At 42.7% G+C, this 26,906-nt stretch overlaps 1 protein-coding gene across 1 annotated transcript in view; it reads left to right on the top strand.

Moving 5' to 3' along the window:
- The window catches only part of ahcy (adenosylhomocysteinase), a 41,437-nt gene that overhangs the window by 1,812 nt on the left and 12,719 nt on the right, over positions 1 to 26,906 (top strand). Inside the window, exons 2-7 of the mRNA XM_055651982.1 lie at positions 8,895 to 9,085; positions 14,171 to 14,246; positions 17,271 to 17,423; positions 18,401 to 18,513; positions 22,994 to 23,201; positions 26,479 to 26,566. Of these exons, the coding sequence (XP_055507957.1) occupies positions 8,895 to 9,085; positions 14,171 to 14,246; positions 17,271 to 17,423; positions 18,401 to 18,513; positions 22,994 to 23,201; positions 26,479 to 26,566 (829 nt within the window). The remainder of the gene's footprint in view (positions 1 to 8,894; positions 9,086 to 14,170; positions 14,247 to 17,270; positions 17,424 to 18,400; positions 18,514 to 22,993; positions 23,202 to 26,478; positions 26,567 to 26,906) is intronic.

Genomic DNA, 26,906 nt, shown 5'->3' with positions numbered 1-26,906 from the left:
GGAGAAGACAGGAACGGGGTACTGATTGGGGATGATCAGCCATGATCACATTGAATGGTGGTGCTGGCTCGAAGGGCCAAATGGCCTACTCCTGCACCTATTGTCTATAATAACATCCTTTACAATTATAGCAGTATTGATAACTTCTACACCATAACCCCCTTGTAATAAAGGCCAATTTGTCTTCCCAGCCACCTACTGCACGTAACATATTTTACCTAGATCTTTCTGTACTTCATGCATGAGCAATTTTTTTCCATTTAGATATTACTGGGCCTTCAATTTGACTTGCCGATATGCATGACTTTGCACGTTCCCAGGCAAACTTGGGACTGTTGAACTTCTGAGTCGTTAATGTAAAGAGTTGAGAGCCAATACCTGATCCTCGAACATTCTACTGTTATATACTTCCAATCTAGTAAAAGCCTGTTTATTTTCACAAGCACAAACAAATAGGAGCAGAAGTCATTGCTTCAGGGTGGTCAGGGTGAGGTAGCCCATTGGCTACAAAATGGGCATGGTGGAATATGTCAGAGGGAGGTAGTGCGGAGTTGCTTTGCAGATTGGAGGCTGGTGTGCTTAAGTGGGAACTGCTATTTTCCCCGTTTGGTGCCGAAATTAAAAACGTTTTGATGAGAATGTAGTTGGCATGCCCATGAAAAATCTTGCATTTCTACAGATACACTATAGAAGGTATTCTGACTGGGTGTATCCCAGCTTGGTATGGCAAGTGCTTTGCTCCTGACTGCCTGAATCTGTTTTTGCACAGTCAATCCCAGGCTCGTCACTTGATTACACACAGTGCCCTCCATAATGTTTGGGACAAAGACCCACCATTTATACAATTTTAATAAAGGCCATTTTTATACATTTTGGTTTCAGCATGTAGAAATTACACCAGTGTTTATACATAGTCCTCCCATTTAAGGTATCCATAATGTTTGGGACAAAAAGCTTCACAGATGTTTGTAATTGCTCAGTTGTGTTTAATTGCCTCAATGCAGGTACAAGAGAGCTCTCAGCAACTAGTCTATCACCGTTGAAAACCTTTATTGCTGTTTATCAACATGAGGACCAAAGTTGCACCAATGAAAGTCAAAGAAGCCATTTTTGAGACTGAGAAACAAGAATAAAACGGTTAGAGATATCAGCCAAACCTTAGGCTTACCAAAATCAGCTGTTTGGAACATTATTAAGAAGAAAGAGCACTGGTGAGCTTACTAATTGCAAGGAGACTGGCAGGCCAAGGAAAACCTCCACAGCTGATGGCACAAGAATTCTCTCAGCTTAAAATATTATCAATTTCTGAGTGGCCGTCAATCACCCGATCTGAGCCCAATTGAGCATGCCTTTTATATGCTGAAGAGAAAACTGAAGGGGACTAGCCCCCAAAACAAGCATAAGTTAAAGATGGCTGCAATACAGGCCTGGCAGAGCATCACCAGAGAAGACACCCAGCAACTGGTGAGACCATGAATTGCAGACTTCAGGCAGTCATTGCATGCAAAGGATATGCAACAAAATACTAAACATGACTACTTTCATTTACATAATATTGCTGTGTTGCAAACATTATGGTGCCCTGAAATGGGGGAGACTGTGTATAAACACTGCTGTAATTTCTACATGGTGAAACCAAAATGTATTAAAATGGCCTTTATTAAATCCTGACAATGTGCACTTTAACCAGTCTGAGGGGTATCTTTAGAGGGGCCAGTCTTTTTCCAAGGATATGAAAGTCTAAAGATAGAGGTCTGTTTAAGGTTAATGAGGAAAGATTTCATGGGGACCTTAAGGGGAAAACATGTTTGCACAGTGTTGGGCATATGGAAAGAACTGCTAGTGGAGATCCCAGGACCTAAGGGGCAAGCTGTTTGTCATGGGTATATTGGATTGAAAGGGCTATTTCCCTTATAAATAACTGAGTAGGCTACTTGCTGCCACAAGCCTGTCCACTGTACAACTGGTGGTATGGAATAGGAGTAGAATAAGGCCATTCAGCCCATCAAGCCAGCTCCGCCATTCATTGATGGCTGATCCATCTCTAACCCCGTTCTTCTAACCCCATTCTCCTGCCTTCTCCCCATAACCTCTGACACCCGTACTAATCGAGAATCTATCTGCCTTAAAAATATCCACTGACTTGGCCTCCACGGCCTTCTGTGGCAAAGCATTCTACAGATTCGCCACCCTCTGACTAAAGAAAATTCTCCTCATCTATCGCCTTCCTAAAAGAACATCCTTTAATTATGAGGCTATGATCTCTAGTCCTAGACTCTCCCACGAGTGGAAACATCCTCTCCACATCCACTCTATCCAAGCCTTTCACTATTCTGGATATGAGCTCTCCCTCATTCTTCTATCCTCCAGCGAGTATGGGCCCAGTGCCGACAAATGCTCATCGTAGGTTAACCTTCTAATTCCTGGGATCGTTCTTGTAAACCTCCTCTGGACCCTCTCCAGAGCCGGCACATCCATCCTCGGATAATTGCTCACAATATTCCAAATACCGCCTTACCAGCATCTTATAGAGTCTCGACATTACATCCAGATCATGATTGATCTTCCCTGCCATCTTCTATCCGTGTCGACTCACTTGAGCAGCAGAAGCTCTAGTACTTTGCATTTTATGGTACCTTGTAATTGACTTCTGGAAATCCAAATGCAATACTTTGCCAGTTTCCCTCTAAGACTACTTGAGGCTTCATCCTCAAAGAATACCAACAAATTTGTTAAATATTATTTACCTTAATAAAATGATCAACATTATGGAGTTTAATGTAACATGCATATTTTACTTTGAGAATTTCTATTATTGGCTCTACTCCAAGATGTGTTAATCTGTCTGTTTTAGACAGCTGTTGGTATTCTCATGGCCATGTTTCACACTGCATTTTGGTTTCCTAACGGTAACATAGAGGGTGAACTTAAACTCCAAGTCACTGAAGAAGTTCCCAATATTACTTAGCTTTAATTCTACCACTCGGTTTATATCAAAAGTACAACTTTTGGTTGTCACTGAATACCTATCTAGTCAATAATTGTGAAATATTCACCCTGAAGCCAAAAATGTGGTACTAGACATGAGTTATACAGGTGCACAACCTTTTATCCGGAGTTCCGGAAACCGAAAAGCTCCGAAAACTGGACATTTTTTCCAGGATGTCGTCTGCACACCAAAGCTCGCGTTTGGCGCCAAACTTGACCCGAAACGACCCACGGTCAACCCAGGTCTGTACTACTGTAGCGGCTGCCTCCTCCCCGGAGACCGGGGAGACACTTAAACATCTGTAAATCATTGCTTAAATGTTAGTCAGTTAGTTTGGAGGGCTTTTATGTGAAGGGGGAAAACTTTAATTCTTAGTCCCCTGCCTGGTCGGAGAGGCGGAGAGCGGGCAATGCCTTACCGGGTCGCCGTGCAGTAAGCTCCGGAGCGCTGTGGCCGCCGACTCCCAACATCGTGGGGCTGCGGGCGTCCGGCCGCGGGCGGCGCCGGTTGTAGCTCCGACCCCGGCAACTCTACCCCTGGCTGCGTGGCGCTCCAAATCCAGCGCCGCCCGCAGTCCCAGCTCCGCGATGTTGGGAGTCGGCGGCCACAGCGCTCCAGAGCTTACCGCACGGCGACCCGGTAAGGCATTGCCTGCTCCCCGCTGGTATCCCAGTGCTGTGGCCGCCGACTCCCAACATCGCGGAGCTCGGGCTGCGGGCGGGCAGCGCTGGATTTGGAGTGCCGCGCAGCCAGGGGTAGAGTTCGCCGGGGTCAGAGCTCCAACCGGCATCGGACGCCTGCAGCCCCAGCTCCGTGATGTTGGGAGTCGGCGACCACAGCGCTCCAGAGCTTACTGCACGGCGACCCGGTAAGGCATTGCCGCTCCCCGCGTTTCCGACCAGGTAACGGACTAAGAATTAAAGTTTCCCCCTTCACCCTCCCCCCACCACATAAAATCCCTCCAAACTAACTGACTAACATTTAAGCAATGATTTACAATGATTCCCCGGTCTCCAGGGAGGAGGAAGCCGCTCCAGACTTTTCAAGCCGCCCACGCTACCTACCTAATCTACGCTAAAAATCTTCCATTCCGAAATCCGAGAAGTGTCTGGTCCCAAGGCTTTCGGATAAAATTTTGTGTACCTGTATAGGAATAGAAATAGTCAGCAGGTGAAGCAGTATTTTGGAGAGAGAAAATTAATACCGCAAGCTAATGTGTACATTGCCGGAATATTTTGTTCATCCCTTACTGCCTTTGAGCAACAGATGGCAGATAACATCCAGCCCTAAAGTTGGATGTAGAGCTGATGATCAGCTAAATGGACAGAGTAAGCTGGGCAGATTTATTTCCTTGCAGTCAACATGTCAATGGAATGTTGATTATGACAAGCTTTTCCCTTTGAGAATAGGGAAGATTCAAACAAAAGGACATGACTTCAGAATTAAGGGACAGAAGTTTAGGGGTAATATGAGGGGGAGCTTTTTTACTCGGAGAGTGGTAGCGGTGTGGAAATGAGCGTGGAAGTGTGGAATGATTTAAAATAAATTGGATAGGCTTCCAGTGGAAGTGGGGAAAAAAAAGTGGGCAGGCAGGTTCTGCAACTATTTTTTTAATTCAGATTTATGTATTTGAATTCACATTTCTCCTATGATGAGTGGTTTTGAAATATAATTTCTGGATCAATGCACCAGTCCTCCGGTGGCCATTTTGGTAACTCAACCACTTGGTATCATTTAAAAATAATTGGATAGGCATATGGATGGAAGGAATTAAGGGACAGAAGTTTAGGGGTAATATTGAGGGGGCACTTCTTTAATGGTAAGGAATGGAGGGTTATGGTATGAGTGCAGGCAGGTGGGACTAAGGGAAAAAAAGTTGTTCGGCACGGACTTGTAGGGCCGAGATGGCCTGTTTCTGTGCTGTAATTGTTATATGGTTAATAACCCGTGCCTGCCTTCTCCCCATATCCCTTGACTCCACTAACCCCTAGAGCTCTATGTAACTCTCATAAATCCATCCAGTGACTTCGCCTCCACTGCCCTCTGGCAGGGAATTCCATAAATTCACAACTCGCTGGGTGAAAAAGTTTTTCTCACCTCAGTCTTAAATGACCTCCTCTTTATTCTAAGACTGTGGCCCCTGGTTCTTGAATTGCCTGGAATATTTGAATTTTTAACATATTGTGTAAAAATATTATAGAAGTCATTCCTGAACCTCGTCAAGAACAAAACCTGCACATTTAAAAAAGAAAATATGAGAAAAATCTCCAATTTTCCGAGTAATTGTTCAATCAATGCATGCTCGGCATTGCATCGGGCGCCAATTGACCAATCACGGGCTTTGTTTCATGGTAGCTAGGCAGTGAGCACTGGGATCATGGCTGCCTCCTAATTACATCAAAACAATAGCAAGGTTTCGAAGGAATAAAGCTAATGCTTGCCGATAATTTTGTTAGCGTGCAGACTGACTGAGCCGGTGCTATTGGGGGTGCTGAAGGCGGCCTGGGCAGCATGCTCCCCACCATCATCGCTATGATGATCCAGAAGGGCATGCTGGACGTGCTGAGCGGAGCCCGTAGCCGGTCCCAATTCGGCTCCAGCTCCAGCCGTGGGCAGCTCTGGAGGGGGGGGCTGGTTAGGCATTTTCCTCTCACTGGAAGATTCCTTAGCCTTCCCCCAGCCTGGCACTGCCCCAGTCCCACTATGACTGTGACCCCCACTCTGCCCACTGGCAGTCTGAGGGTTCAGTAAATGGGGGAATCCACAGGAACTGCCCTCGCCCATTAATTAGGCGGGTTCAGGAGTCGGACCTCTGTGGCAGTCTCATTCAAAATACACTCATAATTGTATTCATTATATTATTTTTGTATAATATGGTTATATATAACTCCAGTCATATTCGCAAGTCATGATATATATATATGGTATAATAATATATGGTTTAAATAGACAGCAGCACGGAATTAGGCTCCCCATGGAGTAATATGAGCATTAGATGGCGCTTACGTTTTCGATCTCGTTTTCTAATTAGCTTAATTAATTAAAATGCAACTTTTGGCACTGACAAGTTATCACTTCTCAATTATATTTAATCAAAATCTGTGCCAATTATCAAGTAGTTCCCAAACATGGGTCACGAAAAGTTAAATTCTAGCCACATTTTCGATGCTCGGCCCACAGCCTACATGGGCAGAGTCAGTATTTTCTGGTGTCCAGGTCCTTTGTTTCTCAATCCAGGCATCCAGATCTTGGTCTGTGGTTTTAATCGTCATTTTTAAAATAGATATTTACCTCTCTCTGGACATTACTGACTGGTTCTAAAGCTGATATCCTCCTACTCTTGAAGAGATTTGATTGTTGAAAATAAAAGTTATTTTGTGAATCATTTGGTGTCCGAAGGTCATGAAAGTAAACAAAGTTTATTCTTCAAATGCCAGTTCCTGGAATTTCCTTACGGAGAATGAGGCTTTCCAGGCAGTTGCAACTCTGGAAAATGGGTTTTCATCAGTGGCGAAGCCAGTAGAATCAACTCTGCATTAGTTTCTGTACACTTTGAATGATGCAAGTCTAGTTAAAAGCTGCTGATGTTGTATTTTTGTATCCTGTCATCAGAACATTAAACAAACTTGGCTAACTTTGTTATTGGTGGCATTGCTTGCCTCCCTTTGCTTTCCCATGTTTGAAGTTCAATAACTTGCAGTTCAAAAGAAGGTATTCAACGGAATTTGATAATGGTTATTGCAAAGTCACTCTGACAAGGACAGTCACTCAATCATGCTGGTGCCGCAAGTCTGTTACCTACACATGCCAGTAAAGTTGTTGTGCAATATTTTAACATAGTCAAATGCAGCAGATGTTGGATATACTTGACAATCTTAGGGAGGGAGAAATGGTTGTTATATTACGATCATAATTCAAGAAACAAGTTTTATAATGATTAAAGTAGATGAAGGCCACATAAAATACCTGTTATAGGGGAAGAGGGATAATTGTGTTAAAAGATAATAAAGGGTCAAAAGTGTAGTTGTCAAGCAACATGCATAAAATTGAGGTAATTTGCTACGGTTCAGTTCCGTAATGACATAATTGAATTCTGTCTCATTTCACAAAGGCAGCAGCAGTGGTTCAACAAATAATTCTCATCCACTGAAGCATTGAAAAAGTATTTTTTTAATCTGACCATTACCTAGCTAGCCCAGCTTTTATTGCCCTTTAATCATCAAGATGGTGGTCTACTAAAGTGGCCTTCTGGATCATGCGAGAGTGCATTTAAGGGTTGTGTCAGACCAGTAAGGACAGCATATTGTATCCTCCTGAACAGTTAGAGCCACATGTGCGTTGTAAAATGTAGCATTGTCACAATTTACTATGGTAAGGTATATACCAATGTTTTGAGTGTAAAGTGCTGTGTTTGAGGTGCAAGGGATGTAAATAACTACAACTAGAAGGGGCCAGTGTGCTGGCACTGAGATTTGCATGTATTCCATATAACCATATAACCATATAACAATTACAGCACGGAAACAGGCCATCTCGGCCCTACAAGTCCATGCCGAACAAATTTTTTTCCCCTTAGTCCCACCTGCCTGCACTCGTACCATAACCCTCCATTCCCTTCTCATCCATATGCCTATCCAATTTATTTTTAAATGATACCAATGAACCTGCCTCCACCACTTCCACTGGGAGCTCATTCCACACCGCCACCACTCTCTGCGTAAAGAAGTTCCCCCTCATATTACCCCTAAACTTCTGTCCCTTAATTCTGAAGTCATGTCCTCTTGTTTGAATCTTCCCTATTCTCAAAGGGAAAAGCTTGTCCACATCAACTCTGTATATTCAAAGTTTAAACTAGTATGTCTGAAGGTGGGACCTAAAGCAATAATGAGGCAGATCTGAGAATTGTCGCAAATATCTAGGCAGGTCAGACAGCTGCGAGAATGGGGTTATCATAGTATGGATTTTAATTTTCTGGAGCTGCAATGGTATGAGGATTAGATTGGGTTGGAATTTAAATTTGATCAGGGCAAGTTTCTCAATCAACATATAAATGACACAACTAGAGAAGGAGAAAAACAACTCCTCTTGGGAAGTAAGGCAAGGCAGAGGACTGAGGTTAGTGGTGGAGCAGCTTGGGGCAAGTTACCATAATTCTATTAAAATAGTTGTGGAGAAGGATAGGGCTGGTCCACAAGTTAAAATCCTAAACTGCAGAAGGCAATTTTGTTAGCTTTAGGCATGAACTTTCAGAGGTTGTAGATAGAAGACACTGCAGATGCTGGATTACAAAAAAGTGCTGGAGTTACTCTGGGTCGAGCAGCATCTCCGGAAACATGGATAGGGACTGTTTCATGTTGGGATCCTTCTTAAGACTCTAATAATTTCCCGAGCTTTATTGGGGGAGATTATTTGCAGGAAGAGGTCCTTGGATCCTTTGCAGACCAGCGTACTCTGACATCTTTAACCTCTTTCTACCCCGTTCTGACATACCCACCTCCTTTAAGACAACAATCATCTTTGTTCCAAAATAAGATGGTAGCACGCCTTAATGACTCCTGTCCAGTGGCTTTGACATGTTCCTAGAGAGGGTGCTCATGGTGCACGTTGTCTACCCCAACCCCCCATGACATCCTTGATCCATTGGAGTTTGCCTTCATCGCCAGTCTTCAAACAGTTTCATTAGCTTCTTGGAGGGTGGTCAGGAATAATTTATTAAAGTCTCATCTTAAGATGCTGGAAATGATGGTGCCAGTGTGCTTGTCATGTCTAGTTCCAGGAGCCTTTTCTGGGGTGGTAGCTAATTTGTAGGTTCATAGTTTTGTTGCTTCTCCTGAGCTGCTTTGAATGTTTTTTTTACCAATGTCATTTTGTTGATTTTTCTGATTCTTGTTTCTCTGCATTAAAGCTGACATTAGTTTGGCTGAATGGGGTCGGAAAGCAATTGAGATTGCCGAAAATGAGATGCCTGGCCTGATGATGATGAGGAAGATGCATCAAAATTCAAAACCACTCAAAGGGGCTCGAATCGCAGGCTGTCTTCACATGACTGTTCAAACTGCTGTGTTGATTGAAACTCTCACTGCACTTGGGGCAGAGGTAATGCTGGTGTAAATCATGATTTAGTATTAATGTCTTCTTTCAATTGAATTTTCCTGGACTGTACAGCATTAGGCGGTCTTTGAACAGCTGACGTTTGCACACTAGAACATAGAACAGTGCAGTAAAGGAACAGATTGTTTGGCCCGTGATGCCTGTGCCAACCAAGATGTTTGTGCCAATCAAATTTGAACTGCACATCGCCCTGAGCATAGTATATAGAACATGAAACAGTCCAGCACAGGAATGGGTCCTTTGCCACAATGTTTGTGCAGAACATGTCTAGTTACATTAACAATATCTATCCATGCTATTCTTTGTGCTTCCATGTGCCTATCCACAGGCCTCTTGTATGCCGCTATTGTATCTGACTCGAGTACCACTCAAGGCAATGTGTTACAGGCCCCACCACTGTTTAAAAATCAATACTTGCTCCTCGCATCTCCATTAAATGTTCCCCTCTTACTTTGTAGTGTTACTCTTGCCCTCAAGTGTTGGATATTTCCACCCTGGGGAAATGGTTCCCATTGTTTACCCAATCTATGTCTCTCATAATTTTATTTGCTTCTATATTCCTCTCTGCCTCAGAGGACGGTGGAGGCCGGTTCTCTGGATACTTTCAAGAGAGCGAGATAGGGCTCTTAAAGATAGCGGAGTCGTGTGGATATGGGGAGAAGGCAGGAGCGGGGTACTGGTTGGGGATTATCAGCCATGAATGCCCATTGAATGGCGGTGCTGGCTCGAAGGGCTGAATGGCCTACTCCTGCGTCTATTGTCTGTTGTCTATGTCTATTGTCTATCGTCCTTTGCACCATCTCAAAAGCTTCCACATCTTCCCTGTAATGTGACCAGAACCAAATGTGGCCTATTTGAAGTTTGAGTTGCATTATGGTTTGTCATAGTTATACAACACAGAAATGGGCTTTTCTCACCAACCAGTCTATGCAGACTAATTTGCCTACCTGAACTCGTCTTACTTACTTGCTTGCATTTAGCCTCTATTCCTCTAATATTTTCCTGCCTGTGTAGCTATCCAAATATTTTCTGTGTTGTAATTGTACTTACTTCTACCACTTCCTCTGGCAGCTCAATCCATACAGCCACAACTCTTGGTGGAAAACATTGCCCATTGAGTCCCCTTTCAATCTTTTCCCTTTCTCCTTAAACTTATTTCCTCTAGTTTAGACTCTGGGAGATGGAAAAACCAATCCTGTGATGAAGACCGAACATTCGCCGTCATGATTTTTCATATCCCTCATGAATTTTATAGACCCCCAACGTCATCCCTCAGTGTCCTATTCTCCAAGGAAAACTTTACCACTCTCCATTCTTCCCTTATCATTTCAGCACCCTAGTCTCAGTAATATCTTTGTGAATCTTTTCTGCATTCCTTCCTGTTTAATGACATCCTTCCTGTAGCGGGGCAACTGTAAATTTCCACGGAACTCTACAGTGTGGTCTCACTGATGTCTTATACAATTATATTACAATTCTTGTCTTCCATGCTCTGACCAATGAAAGCAGGCATGTCATGTGCTTTCTTTACTGCCCTGAATATGTGTGTTGCCACTTTAATGGAATTACATTCTTGTGTGCTGAATTTGTGAGAAGGGTGGACACTGGGTTGGACATGTGCTGATGGAAATAATGTGAGGAGTTCAATGCAGATAATTTCAATTATTTGAGAAAATGAAAACTGCAGATATTGGAAACCTGAAACAAAAAAATGCATGAAGTACTCAGCAAATGAGGCTGCATTTGTGGGAGGAAAAATCAACCAATGTTTCAGGTTGGAGACCTTTAATCAAAAGTTAAAAAAAAATAAGATGCTTGGAAAGCTGCAGACGTGGAGGAGGGGATGTCTATCCTAGTGTAAGACTGAGGTGACCTTGGGGATAAATGGTAAACAAAATTGAAGAACGGTCCCAACCTGAAATGTTAGCTGTTCATTCCCGCCACAGATACTGCCTGACCTGCTCAAGTATTAAGTTACTCAAGTATTTTGTGTTTTGAACAGTATTATCTAGTCAGTGAGTGAATGGGAGCAGTTAGAGGCTGAGAACACAGAAGGATGTGGCAGCTGCAAACTGCAGAACTGGAGAGCAAGCCCAGTAGATCATGTTGGCTTTGTGCTCCACTCCAAGAGAGAAAAAAATGAAGTATAAGCAATGAGCAAATATCACACATGGGTGATGGACAAAGTGCTGGTGTAACTCAGCAGGCCAGGCAGCATCTCTGGAGAATAGGAATAGGTGATGTTTCAGGTCGAGACCTTTCTTGGATGACTGATACAGAGTTGAATCAAGTTACCTGAAATTGTAGAATTTAATGTTGAGACTGTAACATGCCCAAGTAGATGATGACGCCATTCCACAAACCTGCATTGGGTGTCTCCTGACACTGCAAGAAGCCACTAAACAGAGTGGATAAAGAATTTAAGTAGCAGACAGCTGGTAGCTCAGGGTTTGTCCTGAGGGCTGAATGCAGGTATTCCATTCTGAAAAGCAATCTCCGGATCTGTATTTGGTTTCTCCAATGTGGAGAAGATCATTTAAGTTTTGTAGATTACTGGTACTTTGAGTTGCCTGATTTGGGTGGAGACAGATATCGGAAGGAGAGTTGCTGTTGAAAATAATGCATTTCATTTTCCTACTGTTTAGCTAGAGGATTTTACTCAGCATTGGAGTAACGAGGCAAGGAAATGGTTGAGAGGTGAGAGCAGTCAAATCACTGGTAATTAAATTTGTGAAGATAGCTGAAGGTTTAGCACTTGATAAGTGTGGATGTGGTGATAGGGTATGTTGCTAGAGGTCCTGACTAGTTAACTATTGCAAAACTGGATGGCAGTGTAAGAATAGAGAGGATGAGAGAACCATGGAACTGCAGATGCTGGTTGACAACATCAAAGCACTGGTGTAACTCAGTAGGTCAGACAGCCTCTCTGGAGAACGTGGATAGATGTTTCAGTTCAGGATGCCCCTTCAGACAGGAGATTGATGTTCACATTGTGGGGATGGTGGAGGAGAGCATTGTGAATGATGGGCTCGTGGAAGGATGCGTGGTCAATTGGAGCATGACTTTTGCCTTCATGTAGAACTTGAAGTGGGGTGGGAAATAAGGCTGAAATTAGCAAGGAATTTCCATCTGGAATCAAGAATATGGATTGGGCTGCATGGTTCTGTGGAGATAGCAAGAAAATGGAAGGTTACATTAATCCTGTGCTATTTGTTGTTGAACAGCGATACATTTCTTGTTAACTATCCTGTTTGTTGAGTTTAACTGAGCAAATTTACATAGCACATAGGTTTGTGCCATAGTCCATAATCCACATGATTTTGAGTTGGCAGCTGTCCAGAGCGGCTCTTTGCTCTTGATTGTCTGGGGGGAAAATCTGCTTACAAATAGACCACGAGTAAAAGTGTAGGAAGAATTAATAATTAGCAAAGAAAAAATGGGTCGCAATATATATTACCATATATAATAATTACAGCACGGGAAACAGGCCATCTCAGCCCTACAAGTCCCTACCGAACACTTATTTTCCCCCCTAGTCCCATCTACCTGCACTCAGACCATAACCCGCCATTCCTTTCCCATCCATATACATATCCAATTTATTTTTAAATTATAAAATCAAACCTGCCTCCACCACTTCCACTGGAAGCTCATTCCACACAGCTACCACTCTTTGAGTAAATAAGTTCCCCCTCATGTTACCCCTAAACTTCTGTCCCTTAATTCTGAAGTCATGTCCTCTTGTTTGAATTTTCCCTACTCTCAGTGGGAAAAACTTATCCACGTCAACTCTGTCTATCCCTCTCATCATTTTAAAGACCTCTATCAAGTGCCCCCCTTAACCTTCTGCGCTCTAAAGAATAAAGACCTAACTTATTCAACCTTTCTCTGTAACTTAGTTGCTGAAACCCAGGCAACATTCTAGTAAATCTCCTCTGTACTCTCTCTTTTGTTGACATCCTTCCTATAATTGGGCGACCAAAATTGTACACCATACTCCAGAATTGGTCTCACCAATGACTTGTACAATTTTAACATTACATCCGAACTTCTATACTCAAAGCTCTGATTTATAAAGGCAATATATCACTGGTTGATGGGATAATGGTAACTGTTTGATAAGATTATAGTAAATCTATGCTTTTTAGTATGACATTTTGACCCTGGGGTATGGGTGTAGTAGAATCTAACAGTCTATTCTAACTATGGCTCAATTTTGTATGCTGCATGTCTTATTTCACACCCAATCCACTTGTTATTAGCATAAGGAAATTATGGACTTGCTCCTCAAAATCCCTCTACAAATTAGTGCTCCCAAGGGTCCTGACATTTACTACATGCGTTCCTCTTGTATTTAATCTTCCAAATGACAACACCTCACATTTTTATGGATTAAATTCCATCTACCACTTCTCTGCCCACATTTTAATTGGTCTATATCCTTATCCGCAACTCCAAATTTTCATGTAATCTTTAAATTTATTAATCTTTTACATCCAAGACTTATCACAAGCAAGAGGTCCCAACACGGATCCTTACAGATTCCAGTTGAAAAAATGCTTCCCCATGCTGCCCTCCAGACGATTTTGTATGCATCTTGTTTGACTTGATCTACCATCAGGAACCTTACCAAATGATTTACTGAAGTTATGCCAGCTGCCTCCACTGCTCTTCCCACGTCAATCATCTTTGTCATCTCCTCAACAAACTCAAATTGTGTTTGTCAGATATGCCCCCCTTTCCCATCCTCACACACAGCCATGCTGACATTTGCTAATATCCATGCTTTTTCAAATAAAATAAAATATTGTCCCCAAGAATCTTCAATAATTTCTCTAACTTTGACTTAATTGTCGCGGCTCTGGTGTAAAATTTCTTAGCGTTGAAATGTATATTCTTAGTTTTCTGTGATCTACTCTAGATATGGAGTGTGTGGATTGCTACAGTTCTAATGAATCCATGACTTCTGCTTAACCTCTGATGTAGAATTGATTACTCTATTTGTAATGTGCTGTAACTGGAAGGTTAAAGTCCATATTATTTTTGTAACCGGCTTTGATCTCATTTCAGGTTCAGTGGTCCAGCTGCAATATATTCTCAACTCAGGATCATGCAGCTGCTGCAATTGCCAAAACTGGAGTTCCTGGTTAGTATAACTGTTTCTCACCTCAAATGCCCATTAATGTTCACTGAGTTCTCCATTTTTTGAGAACTGTATTTGTTTTCAGATTGGGGAATTAATCTGCACTTGGCTTTCAAAGTCAAACTGGCTAATTTATCCATAGAATATATCATAGTTATACAGCACAGAAACAGGCCATTTTCTGTGCTGTATAACCTGCCTATGTGAGCCAATATGTCCCATCTATGGTCATCCCACCTGCCCTGGCTTGGCACATTATCCCTCTAAGCCCATGCTAAACATTTACCTGTCCAAATGTCATTAAATCATCACCTGCCTTGACTTAGAATATATCTTAGTTTGGTATGCTCTGAGGAATACAGTCCTAGTATGACCAATTGCTCAGTAGCTCTGGCCCTCAATTCCTGGCACTTCCAATTAAATATTCTCTAAACTCTTTCCAGCTTAATGATATCCTTCCTATAGCAAGGTGACCAAACTGAATACATTACTCCAGATGTGTACTCACCATTGCCTTGTACAAACTATGACAGAATATCTTATTTCTCTAAATATCCTGGATGATGAAAGCCAATGTACCAAAAGCTGCCTTTACTACCCTATCGAGCTGTGAAAGCACTTTTGCGGTAGCATGCACCTGTACTCCTCAATCTTTCTGGACTACAGCATTCCCCAGACCCCGACCATTCCCTGAAAGTCCTGTCCTTGTTTGACTTCCCTCTCATTTATCTGTAGTAGCCATTCCTCGGCCCTCTAGCCAAACAAATTTTGATACACCTCTTTACATCTGCGCTTCCACCTACCTTAGTGCTGTCTGCAAACTTATTTATCCTGCCTTGCACATTCTAATCTAAATCACTAATGTAAACAGAATCAGCAATGGGCCCAGCTTCTTGCCCTCATCAGCTACCTTGGTTACTACAAAAAAGCAATCTATTTTCTGAGATGCAATCTCCCACATGCAAAACAATGACTATATCTAATCATCCTCTCTCCATCTAAATGCATATATATATTTTCCTTCAGTAAGTTGGGCTCGCTGTTCCTTTGCTGTACTTGTGTTCTAGATAAACAGACATCTGAATGTAGTGCAGCAACACTTCATCTGGGACAATTTTCTCTGACATGCAAGGCCCGTGAGTTAGCAAAGTGCAGATGCAGGCCAAATATATCAGGTTCATAGGAGAAAGTTGTTGTAAAATGACTTCAGGGTGGTTAATTATCCCCCCCCTGCAGCATATACGTGCTGGAACATAGAAGGTTGAGTGGTGGTGTAGGTGGGTTATAAAATCGTGAGGGGCATGGAAAATGGGAATAACCAGTCTTTTTCCCAGGATAAGGAAGTATGAAACTAGAGGACAAGGGTTTACGGCAGGGGTTGACAACCTTGTTTTGCATTGGGGCCAGGACGCATATCTGTGAGCGGATGGCGGGCCACGTGTACACATAGACAATAGGTGCAGGATTACGTCATTTGGCCCTTTGAGACTCTGTGTGAGAAAAAGTGTTTCCTCATCTCCGTTCTAAATGGCTTGCGCCTTCTCTGTGAGAAAAGGTGTTTCCTCATCTCCGTTCTAAATGGCTTACTCCTTATTCTTAAACTGTGGCCCCTGGTTCTGGACTCCCCCAACATCGAGAACATGGATCCCGCCCTGGTTGTCAGGCATCAACTCACGTGTTCACATAGATCCAGCCGGAGCACTGGCCCTTAGTTACGAGCACTCACGAACATGGTGCACCTACGGACCATTGCCTTGGCTCTGTCCTGAAGGCGGTGGCTCAAATACTCACGGCCTATTGACAACCCCGATCCCGACAATGAAGCCCAGACGCAGAAGGTGCACGGCCGTGCCGGCGGCTTTGCACAGCCACAGCTCGGCGGCTCCGCCAATGCAGGCCTCCTTGCGTCACCGCGACCTCGGGCCCGGGAGGTGCCAGTGATGACGGAAGCGGGCCGGATATATACGGCAAAAAAAAAATACGCCTGCTGGCCGGATGATATCGGGTTACGGGCCGCATTCAGCCCGGGGGGCGTAGGTTGCCGACTCCTGGTTTATGTTGAAAGGGAAAAGATTTAAAAGGGGCTTGAGAGGTGACATTTTCTCACGGGTTGGTGTGTACATGCAATGAGCTACCAGAGGATGCTGGAGAGGCAAGTTCAATTACAACATTTAAGGCATTTGGACAGGTACATGGATAGGAAAAGTCTGGAGGGATATGGGCCAGGCGCAGGCAAGGTGGTTTGGTTCGGTTAGGTAACTTGGTCAGTATTGGGTTGAAGGGTGCTGTTTCTGACATTTTGCTGTGACTCTGAGGAACCAGTGTTAGACCTGAGCATAACTATTGTAGCTCCCTACAATGCAACATGTCCGAGAAAATGCCTTGTGGGTGAGCGTGGCAGTGCTGCACTCGGAAATCTGACATCTTTGGAGTGGAGAGAGCATGGCAAAGGAGGGACGTGCCTAGCAGTGACAACACGGCACATATCCGCATATTATTGGATCACAGTATTGAGTAGCTGAACGACAATTTTTTTAAATGTTTACATTTATTTTCTTGCCCATGTGTACTGCATAAGAGTGAATTTTATTCCATTTTTCAAATGTTTGGGTAATTTGTGAACTCTTAAGCCAAACAGCTGTAATGCTGGGGTTGCCTGTTTCTAACCACATATCTCTGCCTGTGAAGCCTGCATCCCACAAATGAATAAAAAACAATGGAAGTAGTCAGCTCGAGCTGCTGTGGCAATACATACCCTGAACTAGTCTGTACAAATCTCCCAATTGTTTCCATAAATGTAGAGTTTTGGTTGCCACTTTGTTGCTATGCAAATGTCCTCTAATGCACCTCACACACTGGTGTAATTGATTTGTATCAAATGGCACAAGTTGTGGCGTGAAATCTGCCTTGCCTTGCTTTTAGGTGCGAGTGTATTGGCAATTGGGCCATTCTGAACAATTAATTTATATTTTGTGAACTGAGCTTTTGCTCAGGCTGTACTTCATGTCATCATTTTTCTTTTTGCAGTGTATGCTTGGAAGGGGGAGACGGATGAAGAATACATTTGGTGCATTGAGCAGACACTGTACTTCCGTGATGGAAAATCTCTCAATATGATTTTGGATGATGGCGGTGATCTTACAAATCTAGTCCACACTAAACATCCTAAACTCCTACAAGGTTAAAACCCTCTGCTATTGTTTTGCTCAAGATCTTTGCCAGATTAGTGGTTTGTGTTATGATGTACATGTTTTTTTTAATGATTTTAGCAAAGGAGGCAATGCATCCTGTTGTAGGCTTGTGTCTCAAATTGGAAAGATCTTGAGATAGTTGAAAACTTTCTAGAGCAATTGTGTTTGTTAATTGTGCTGACAATTTTGATTTCAACCTAACTGCAAAATACTATTTTATATAACCTCTATTCAAATGGAACCACTTTAGAAAATATCGTTATTGTAATTCAATCCAGATAGTTCTAAAGAAACAAAATCTGTAGATTGTGCTTAAGAAATAGCGGAATGGAGACGATAACTGCATCATTGGTTAACAGCCAGTGCATTTATTATTGCAGTTTTGGAGAATACACAAAATAGTTATGGCAGGACTCTAAGGGATTTAGTCAAAAACAATAGGATTAGGACACCAATTGTTATTAGTATTTTCATGCCCTAATAACTCTGCAGTAGATTTTTAGAATGCCAATGCTGCCTGTGTCCTTGATTTACCAAGCTGAAACATTCCTGACAGCATTAGTATCAGTATAAACAGTTTCAAGTTCTAGATAGGGCAGAACTGCAGCGGAGGCACAATTTTCTATCCTTTGGTTCTTCTTGGAATTCTTGATAATATTATGAAAATTGGAGCCACGATAGTCTCATTGGTTCTGTTAACAGATGTTTCACATTTTCAAGGTCAGTTGATTTAATTTATTGAAGTGCTGGTGTCCATTTCCTTGAATACTGATGGATTTAAGATCAAAATGATTAAAGTGTAGGATGTTATCTTGTAGATGCAGATAGCTACTCTTTATACCTGATTTTGTTTTTTTGTGATAAACTCTTCTGCCTAATTGTTCCTCGTTACTGTTCATTTTTATTTGACCATGATTTGCTTAAGTGAGAGTGGGATGATTGTTGCCTATTCATTTCATCCTGCAGGAATCAAAGGAATCTCAGAAGAGACGACAACTGGAGTCCACAATCTCTGGAAGATGCATAAGAATAAGACACTCAAAGTTCCTTGTATTAATGTGAACGACTCTGTCACTAAGGTAACATTCTAAGAAACTTCCCGTTGCACTGTTCCATTAACGCATTTCACTCCAGTGCAAGCCAAGGAAATATTCTCATCAGCGATTCATGTAAATACAGGTCAACCACTGATTTTCAGGCACCTCCTTTAATCGAGCCAAAATTTCCAGTGCGCACTTGAAATCCCCCTGTGAAGTCTCCCTCCCCCCACCTATATTTTGCCCATACCCATCTAAACCTATTCTATCCATGCACCTGTCCAAATGATTTTAAATATCATGAAAGTACCTGCCTCGGCTACATCCTTTAGCCGGCTTGTTCCATAGATCTGCCAAATAAAAAGTTGTCCCTCTGGTTCCAATTAAATATTCCCCTCGTCACCTTAAACGTCTGTCTTCTGGTTTTTGATTCCCCTGCTCTGGGGAAAAGTGTGCATTTACCCAATTTATTCCTCTTGTGATCTAGTACTCCTAAGAGCACCCCTCATCCCCCATTTCGGCCCAACCTTCGCCCTCAGCACAGACCCTCAAGTCCTGGCAACATCCTTGTAAATCTTCTCTGTACCCTTTCTAGTTTAACCGTTCCTATAACAGGGTGACCAAAACTGACCACAATATTCTAAATGTGGCTTCACCAATATCTTGTACAACTATAACAGAGCCTCTCAGCTATGTGTAGGAGAAACTGAAGATAGACACAAAAAACTAGTAACTCAGCGGGTCACGCAGCATCTCTGGAGAAAAGGAAGAGGGTGACATATCAAGTCGAGACCCTTCTGCCTGAAGCGTCACCTATTTCTTTTCTCCAGAAATGCTGCCTGACCCACTGAGTTACGACAACTTTTTGTCTGTCTCCCAATTTATATACTCGATACTCTGTCGAAGGAAATGTGCTATTAGGCTCCTTGGCCACCCTTTCTACCTGTGACACCTCATTCAAGGAACTATGTACCTGCACTCTTAGATCCCTCTGCTCTACAACAATTCCCAGAATCCTTGCATTCACTGTGTACACTGTGCCTTGGTTCAACTTTCCAAAATGCAACTCGTCACACTTCTCTGTATTAAACTCCATCAGCTGAACTGGTCAAGATCCTGCTGCAATTTTTGACAACCATCCTCGCTCTCTACAATACCACTCATTTGTGTCATCTTCAAAATTATTAATCATGCCTTGTACGTTCTCATCCAAATCATTCATTATAGATGACAAACAGCAATGAGCCCAGCATCGAATCCTCAGGCACACTACTAGCCACAGGCCTCCAGTCCAAAAAGCAGCCTTCCACCATCACCCTCTGCTTTCTTCCACAAAGTCAATTTACTCTTCTTTCAGCTCGCTGTCCTCTGATCCCATGCAATCTAACCTTTAGTTTAGTTTATTGTGTATACTGAGGTACAGTGAAAAGCTTTTGTTGCATGCTAACCAGTCAGTGGAAAGATTATACATGACTAGAATCGAGCCATCCCTAGTGTACAGTTTCATAATAAAGGAAATAATGTTTAGTGCAAGTTAAAGCCCGATTAAAGTTAGTCGGAGGGTTTCCAATGAGGTAGATAGTAGCTCAGAACTTCTCTCCAGTTATTGATAGGAGGAATCAGCTGCCTGGAGAGGGAGAAAAAGGGAGTGATCGGGTAAGCCTCGATTATGCTGGTGGCCATGCCGATGCGATTTTGTGATACATCCCGATAAAGTGCAGTCCACCTTGCAGAACCTTGTCAAATGCTTTGCTGACATCCATATTGACAGTGTCTATGGCTTTGCCCTCATCAAACTTTTTCGTCAAATCTTCAAAAAAAACTCGATCAGATTCATGAGACGATCTCTTATGTACAAAACTGTGCTGATCATACCTAATCGATTCATGTCCATCTAAATGCTTGTATATCTTATTCCTCAGAATACTCTAATAACATTCCGACCACAGATGTTAGACTCGCTGGCCTCTGGTTCCCAGGCATTTCCTCGGGAACAATCACATTTTCCACTCTTGATTCTTCTGACACGGTGCCCATATTTAATGATTTGTAGATCCCAACCGGGGCACCTGCAATTTCCTCTCTAGCTTCCCACATTTAGATGTTTCCTTCTGTCATAGACTTAAGTTGCAATCAGACAACATTGTTTTGGAGCCTTTGCAAGATGTTTCAGATGTCTGTTTTTGGCAGCAATCTGAATGTCTACATCCAATCTGGAGTGCTTGTTCAACACTGGTGAATCTTCCCTGCACCCTCTTAGAAACATAGAAACGTAGAAATTAGGTGCAGGAGTAGGCCATTCGGCCCTTCCGAGCCTGCACCGCCATTCAATATGATCATGGCTGATCATCCAACTCAGTATCCCGTACCTGCCTTCTCTCCATACCCCCTGATCCCCTTAGCCACAAGGGCCACATGTAACTCCCTCTTAAATATAGCCAATGAACTGGCCTCAACTACCCTCTGTGGCAGAGAGTTCCAGAGATTCACCACTCTGTGTGAAAAAAGTTATTCTCATCTCGGTTTTAAAGGATTTCCCCCTTATCCTTAAGCTGTGACCCCTTGTCCTGGACTTCCCTAACATCGGGAACAATCTTCCTGCATCTAGCCTGTCCAACCCCTTAAGAATTTTGTAAGTTTCTATAAGATCCCCTCTAAATCTCCTAAATTCTAGAGAGTATAAACCCAAGTCTATCCAGTCTTTCTTCATAAGACAGTCCTGACATCCCAGGAATCAGTCTGGTGAACCGTCTCTGCACTCCCTCTATGGCAATAATGTCCTTCCTCAGATTTGGAGACCAAAACTGTACGCAATACTCCAGGTGTGGTCTCACCAAGACCCTGTACAACTGCAGTAGAACCTCCCTGCTCCTATACTCAAATCCTTTTGCAATGAAAGCTAACATACCATTCGCTTTCTTTACTGCCTGCTGCACGTGCATGCCTACCTTCAATGACTGGTGTACCATGACACCCAGGTCTCGCTGCATCTCCCCCTTTCCCAATCGGCCACCATTTAGATAATAGTCTGCTTTCCCGTTTTTACCACCAAAATGGATAACCTCACATTTATCCACATTATACTGCATCTGCCAAACATTTGCCCACTCACCCAGCCTATCCAAGTCACCTTGCAGTCTCCTAGCATCCTCCTCACAGATCACACTGCCCCCCAGCTTAGTGTCATCCGCAAACTTGGAGATATTGCCTTCAATTCCCTCATCCAGATCATTAATATATATTGTAAATAGCTGGGGTCCCAGCACTGAGCCTTGCGGTACCCCACTAGTCACTGCCTGCCATTGTGAAAAGGACCCGTTTACTCACAATGGCAGGCAGTGACTAGTGGGGTACCGCAAGGTACCCACTCTTCGTTCAAGTTTAAACAAGAATGGCATTTTACTTTTAGTGGCAGGTGCCTGTAAAGTGCTTCCAGGGGAGGTGGTGACGGCAGATATGATAACAACATTTAAATACAATTTAGACACAAATATACATGGAAGGGAGGGATATGCACCATATGCAGGCAGATGAGCAGTTTAAATTAGCACCATATTCAGCATTGACCTGGTGGGCTAAAGGGCCTGTTGCTGTGCTGTTTTATTACTGATGTGAACTACAACCTCTGATTGTAAGACTAAAACCCTTCTGTTTTATAATATTGTGCAGCGTTCCGACATCCCTGGTGCTAGGGAGGTACGCTGTTGCTGCTTTCATCATGGAGGCTATCCACCATCTCCCACAGTATTCCTGTTTATAGCCATAGTGGAATTCTGCACTACCTGCAGAACAGTGACCACAATTCTGCCATCACTTTTGTGTCAGTGCAGCTGATAATTCTGAAGTGATTAGCTCACTAAAGAGGCTATCCATGACCATGAGTGGGTGCCTGATGGGATTCCAGTCAGGTTTTATAGGGATGCCATGTCCTTGATTTTCTGCATAGTGTGGGAGAATACCATGGTGCTAAATTCCTGCCATAGGTTGGGTAAATTAATGGCACTAGAAGTTGACAAATCCCTGACACTTAATTATCTGCCAGTTCAGTATTCTAAGAGGTGCATAAATTGGTTTTGGTTTTATAACATTTTCTTGATTTTTGGAACAGCCCCAGACCATTGACGGATCACAAGTTTTTAATTGATCAGAGCGAATGAAAATAGGGAACAATAAGTTTGAAGGTACACAAAATTGCTGGAGAAACTCAGCGGGTGCAGCAGCATCTATGGAGCGAAGGAAATGGGCGACGTTTCGGGCCGAAACCCTTCTTCAGACAAACAATAAGTTTGTTTCATTGGGGAAATTCACAGTGTTGGATAAGCATGTGCACTAAAGTGGTCATGACCATCATTTATAAGTATCAAGCTAATATTGCCCTAAGCTTGAATGGTTAATTGGCAGCTGTTGGTTTTCCTTCTGCTTCTGCCTGTAAGCTTTCCATTGACTCTTGTTAATCTATGCCATGGAGAGGGTGAATTATTGGGTGCGGAGTTGCTTCTCTTTCATCTCATTCTTTCTGCAGAGCAAATTTGACAATCTCTACGGTTGCAGAGAATCGCTTATTGATGGCATCAAGCGTGCCACTGACGTCATGATTGCTGGCAAGGTGGCAGTGGTGGCGGGATATGGTGATGTGGGCAAGGGATGTGTGCAGGCTCTACGAAGTTTTGGAGCAAGAGTTATTGTAACAGAAATCGACCCCATTAATGCTCTACAGGCTGCTATGGAAGGTAAGAGTAGTTAAATTGAGCGGTACAACTTTTAAGTTACACTGATATAGAACATAATAATTTCAAACAAATTCGCCAGTATGTTACCAGAGGTTTAGAGGTTGCATTAGAAAAGATTTTACATTCTTTATAATATAACTTTTGCAAGTTTGAATTTAAGTCCTGCTTTTGAGGTGCCTATGAAACTTTTACAATGACAGCAGATGCTAGCTTACATTTGACAAATGAAGACTATTTGGGATTGGGTTACTCAATTTTGTGGCTACTGTAATGAGTCATCCAGTGATTATATCTGACTTGGAAGAAGATGATGAGAAGAATTTCTTGTGTTAGGAAGCATTACTTACTTCAGGATACTCGGCCTCTGGCATCTTGCAGATATATTTGTCATATTCAGTTTGATTAATAGCGAACCCCAGCAGTTTTGATAGGGGAAGATGGGAATGCCGTTGAATGTCAAAGTCCGAAATTACATTCTGCTGTTGGAAACTGCCAGCCATTTTGGAACATAAACACCCTTTATCAGCCCATGTTTGAATGTGAGCTTGAACTTGTATGCAGTTGTGGACAGCTTAAATAGCAGGAATTAGTCATTCAACCATTTTGAATTTACTGTCATTCAATAAAATCATAATTTGATCATGTGAGAATAATTACCAGGAGAACTGCAGAACCTTATTGTGGCAGCAAATTGTACCTTAGGGCAATTAAGGTTGGGGGAATTTTTTTTAAATTCCTTACCTCGACGGAGATACGATTTCTTTTTTCTTTTTTTTTTTCCCTCCCCGAATCGTATCTCCGTCCGCACTACGGTCTAACATAGTGGAGCTGGGGACCGACTTCGGGTAGCACCAACCACTGGAGCATGCAGACTTACCACCGCGGAGCTTGCGGTGCCTGGTTAGAGACCCACCTCGGGACCTCCAAGTCGCAGAAACTTCGACTACCCCAACGCGGGAGGTTCAATCGCCCTGACTGAGGATGGTTCGACTCCCTGACAGCGGGAGATTAAAGAGGGAAGAAGAATAGAGGAATGCTCTTGAGGAATGTGGGGAATCCGCTGTGGTGGATGTTTATGTTAACTTTTATGTAATTGTGTGTCTTGTTGCTTTTTTTTTAGTATGGTTGGATGGTAATTCAAGTTTCACTGTACCTTAATTGGTACATGTGACAATAAACCCACCTTGAAATTAGGGATGGGCAGTAAATGCCTCCGCCAACAATGTGTACAGCTCATAAAAGATAAAAGAAGTTCAGTTAGGAGCTCAATTGAGTTATTTGCTAGGAAAGCACAAAATGACAAACTGAATAGATCAGCTAGTCCCTTGTCTGCTCAACATTGCATTAACTCCCATGTTCTGCTGCCCCCCTGCAGAAAAAATATATGTATAAAAATAAATTAAGAAACAAAACAAAATTTAAAGAAAATGGGGCAGCACAGTGCCACAGCTAAAGTTTCTACAGTACAGTTCCAGAGTCTTGTGTTGGCTCCTGTCCACGAATGCTGCCTGCACGGAGCTTATACGCTCTCCCTGTGACCACGTAGGTTTTCTCTGGGTGCTCTGGATTTTCTCCCATGTTCCAAAGACATACAGGCTTGTCGGTTAATTGGCTTCTATAAATTGTCCCAAGTAGGTATGATAGAACTAGTGATCGCTGGTTGGCACAGACTTGATGGGCCGAAGGGCCTGTATCACTGAACTGATATCCCTTGATTTTTAAGATGGATAAATCTTTAGCGTCTCCACATTCCGCTCCAGTAGAGAATTCCAAAGTTTCATCCCTGGATCCCAGGGACTCCCCCTGCATATTTTATTTTAAGACCGGCTCCTGATTCCAAGCACTCCAGTCAGATGTTGCAATCAACTCTGAACTATAACACGAGGCAGCCTATTGAACCTTGAAAGCAAACCTGCCATTCTTGGATTTAGACCAATGACACTGAAATAATGGTGATGATTGTCAAGATGGTGTGAAACTTGGAGAACGACGTAAAGGTTTTTCACTTGCTCACGAAGGCCAAATGGTTGAGATCATTTACGGAGGTGTGAATGGAATTCTAAATGTGGTGCAATTTCAGTTACCACTCATGCCTCTGAACTTAAAGGTCATTGATGCAACAGCTGAATCAGGCTGGACCAAGGAAAGTCCCAAAGAAGTCTTACTGTCACATCCTGGAGTTGTGATGATTCAGTGAGTAACCAGGTTAAGAGGAGCTACTTTCAGATTAGCTCCAGCAAATTCACCATCCAGTGCAACCTGTCCATCTTGTAAACGCCAACTCTGTACCTGAAGAGATTCCAATGATCCAAAAACTAAACCCTTGCACCATCTCTTCAGTCATGCATTCATCTGCACAGTTCTCCACTACATTGGCTAGATGCTGATGTTGTAAATATACTGCAGCTTGACTGGAGCACGTGCATCATGTAATTATGTTGGATGCACTGTGCTCAGCAGAGTTCTGCTAGTCTGTATATTGAGTGAGGAAAGTTGTCTGAAGACTAATAGCTTCTCAAGAGGAAGCAGGGATGTATTGTGCACTTTGCACTTCTGACTGAGCTTAGGTGTGAAATCTTCAGCCTTTGAGCTTGATTGCAGAACTGTTGTGTTGCTGAGGATACAGATATGTTCGAGTTTATTCCAATTTTTTGCAATTATATTGCCATTTATTTTGATGCCCCTGAAAATCGTTGCTTCTGTCAATGTTAACTAAACTGATGCATCTACTACATTGGTAGATTGAGGATGATGTCAAATGAGTTCATCAAGAGGGAAAAACTACAGATTCTGGAAATCTGAAATGAAAATTATTCTCAAAGTATTCTACACACCTGACAGCAGTTGTGGAGGACATTGATATTTTAGATAGTTAACCTTGCATTTCTCTTCAGATGCTGCCTTGTTTGTGGTGTCTTTCCAGCAACTTCATACTTCCTTCTGGCTCGCTCGCTTGCTTAATCTAACAGCCTCTATGGCAGGGGTAGTGCTGCACAGCCGTGTTTGCTGAGGGGCTCAACTACCAGTAATGCCAACCTTGCTCTCATTATCAGTGATGAGATTTAAATTCCAGCCTGACAGTTTTCCCCAGAGCCTTGGAGATTTGAGCACTGATCTCTGGATCATTAGTCAAAGACACTAATTTGGTCGCCTGCTACTTGCCCGTTGCATCCCTTTCACCCCAGATTTACTCACTTAATGCCATATCTTGCATAACATGTTCTTGGACTGATGTTTCAGCTCGAGTGCAAGTGATCAAACTCATTATACTTTCTAGGTTATGAGGTCACAACAATGGATGAAGCATGTAAAGAAGGAAATATCTTTGTGACAACAACAGGCTGCAAAGATATAATATTGGGAAGGTAAGTGGCTGGTAATGCATTTAATCTGCACTGGTGTCTCAATGACCTCTCAACTCATAGTTAAATTACTTTGAAGAATTGTTCAACAGTCCTGCATTTCTGTAATTTAGTGCACCTTTCATGATTTTGAAGTACATTTCCAATTGTTTTCAAAATGTTCCCGTGTAATGTGATCCACACTGGGTAAATAATAATTGGCATGATCTTTGACTATTGAGAAGTCTGTAGCTACCTCATTGTGACATTCAGAGCCATTGTTATATACCCCACCCATCAAGGTTCTGAATGCCACTTTTGTCAAAAAGGTTGGGAACCCCTGATGTAGATCCTGCTGTATACT

This window comes from Leucoraja erinacea, chromosome 21 (assembly GCF_028641065.1).
Source record: "Leucoraja erinacea ecotype New England chromosome 21, Leri_hhj_1, whole genome shotgun sequence".
Classification (NCBI taxonomy): Eukaryota; Metazoa; Chordata; class Chondrichthyes; order Rajiformes; family Rajidae; genus Leucoraja; species Leucoraja erinaceus.
Note: the sequence above shows the minus strand (reverse complement) of the source record. Positions and strands in the feature narration are given on the sequence as shown.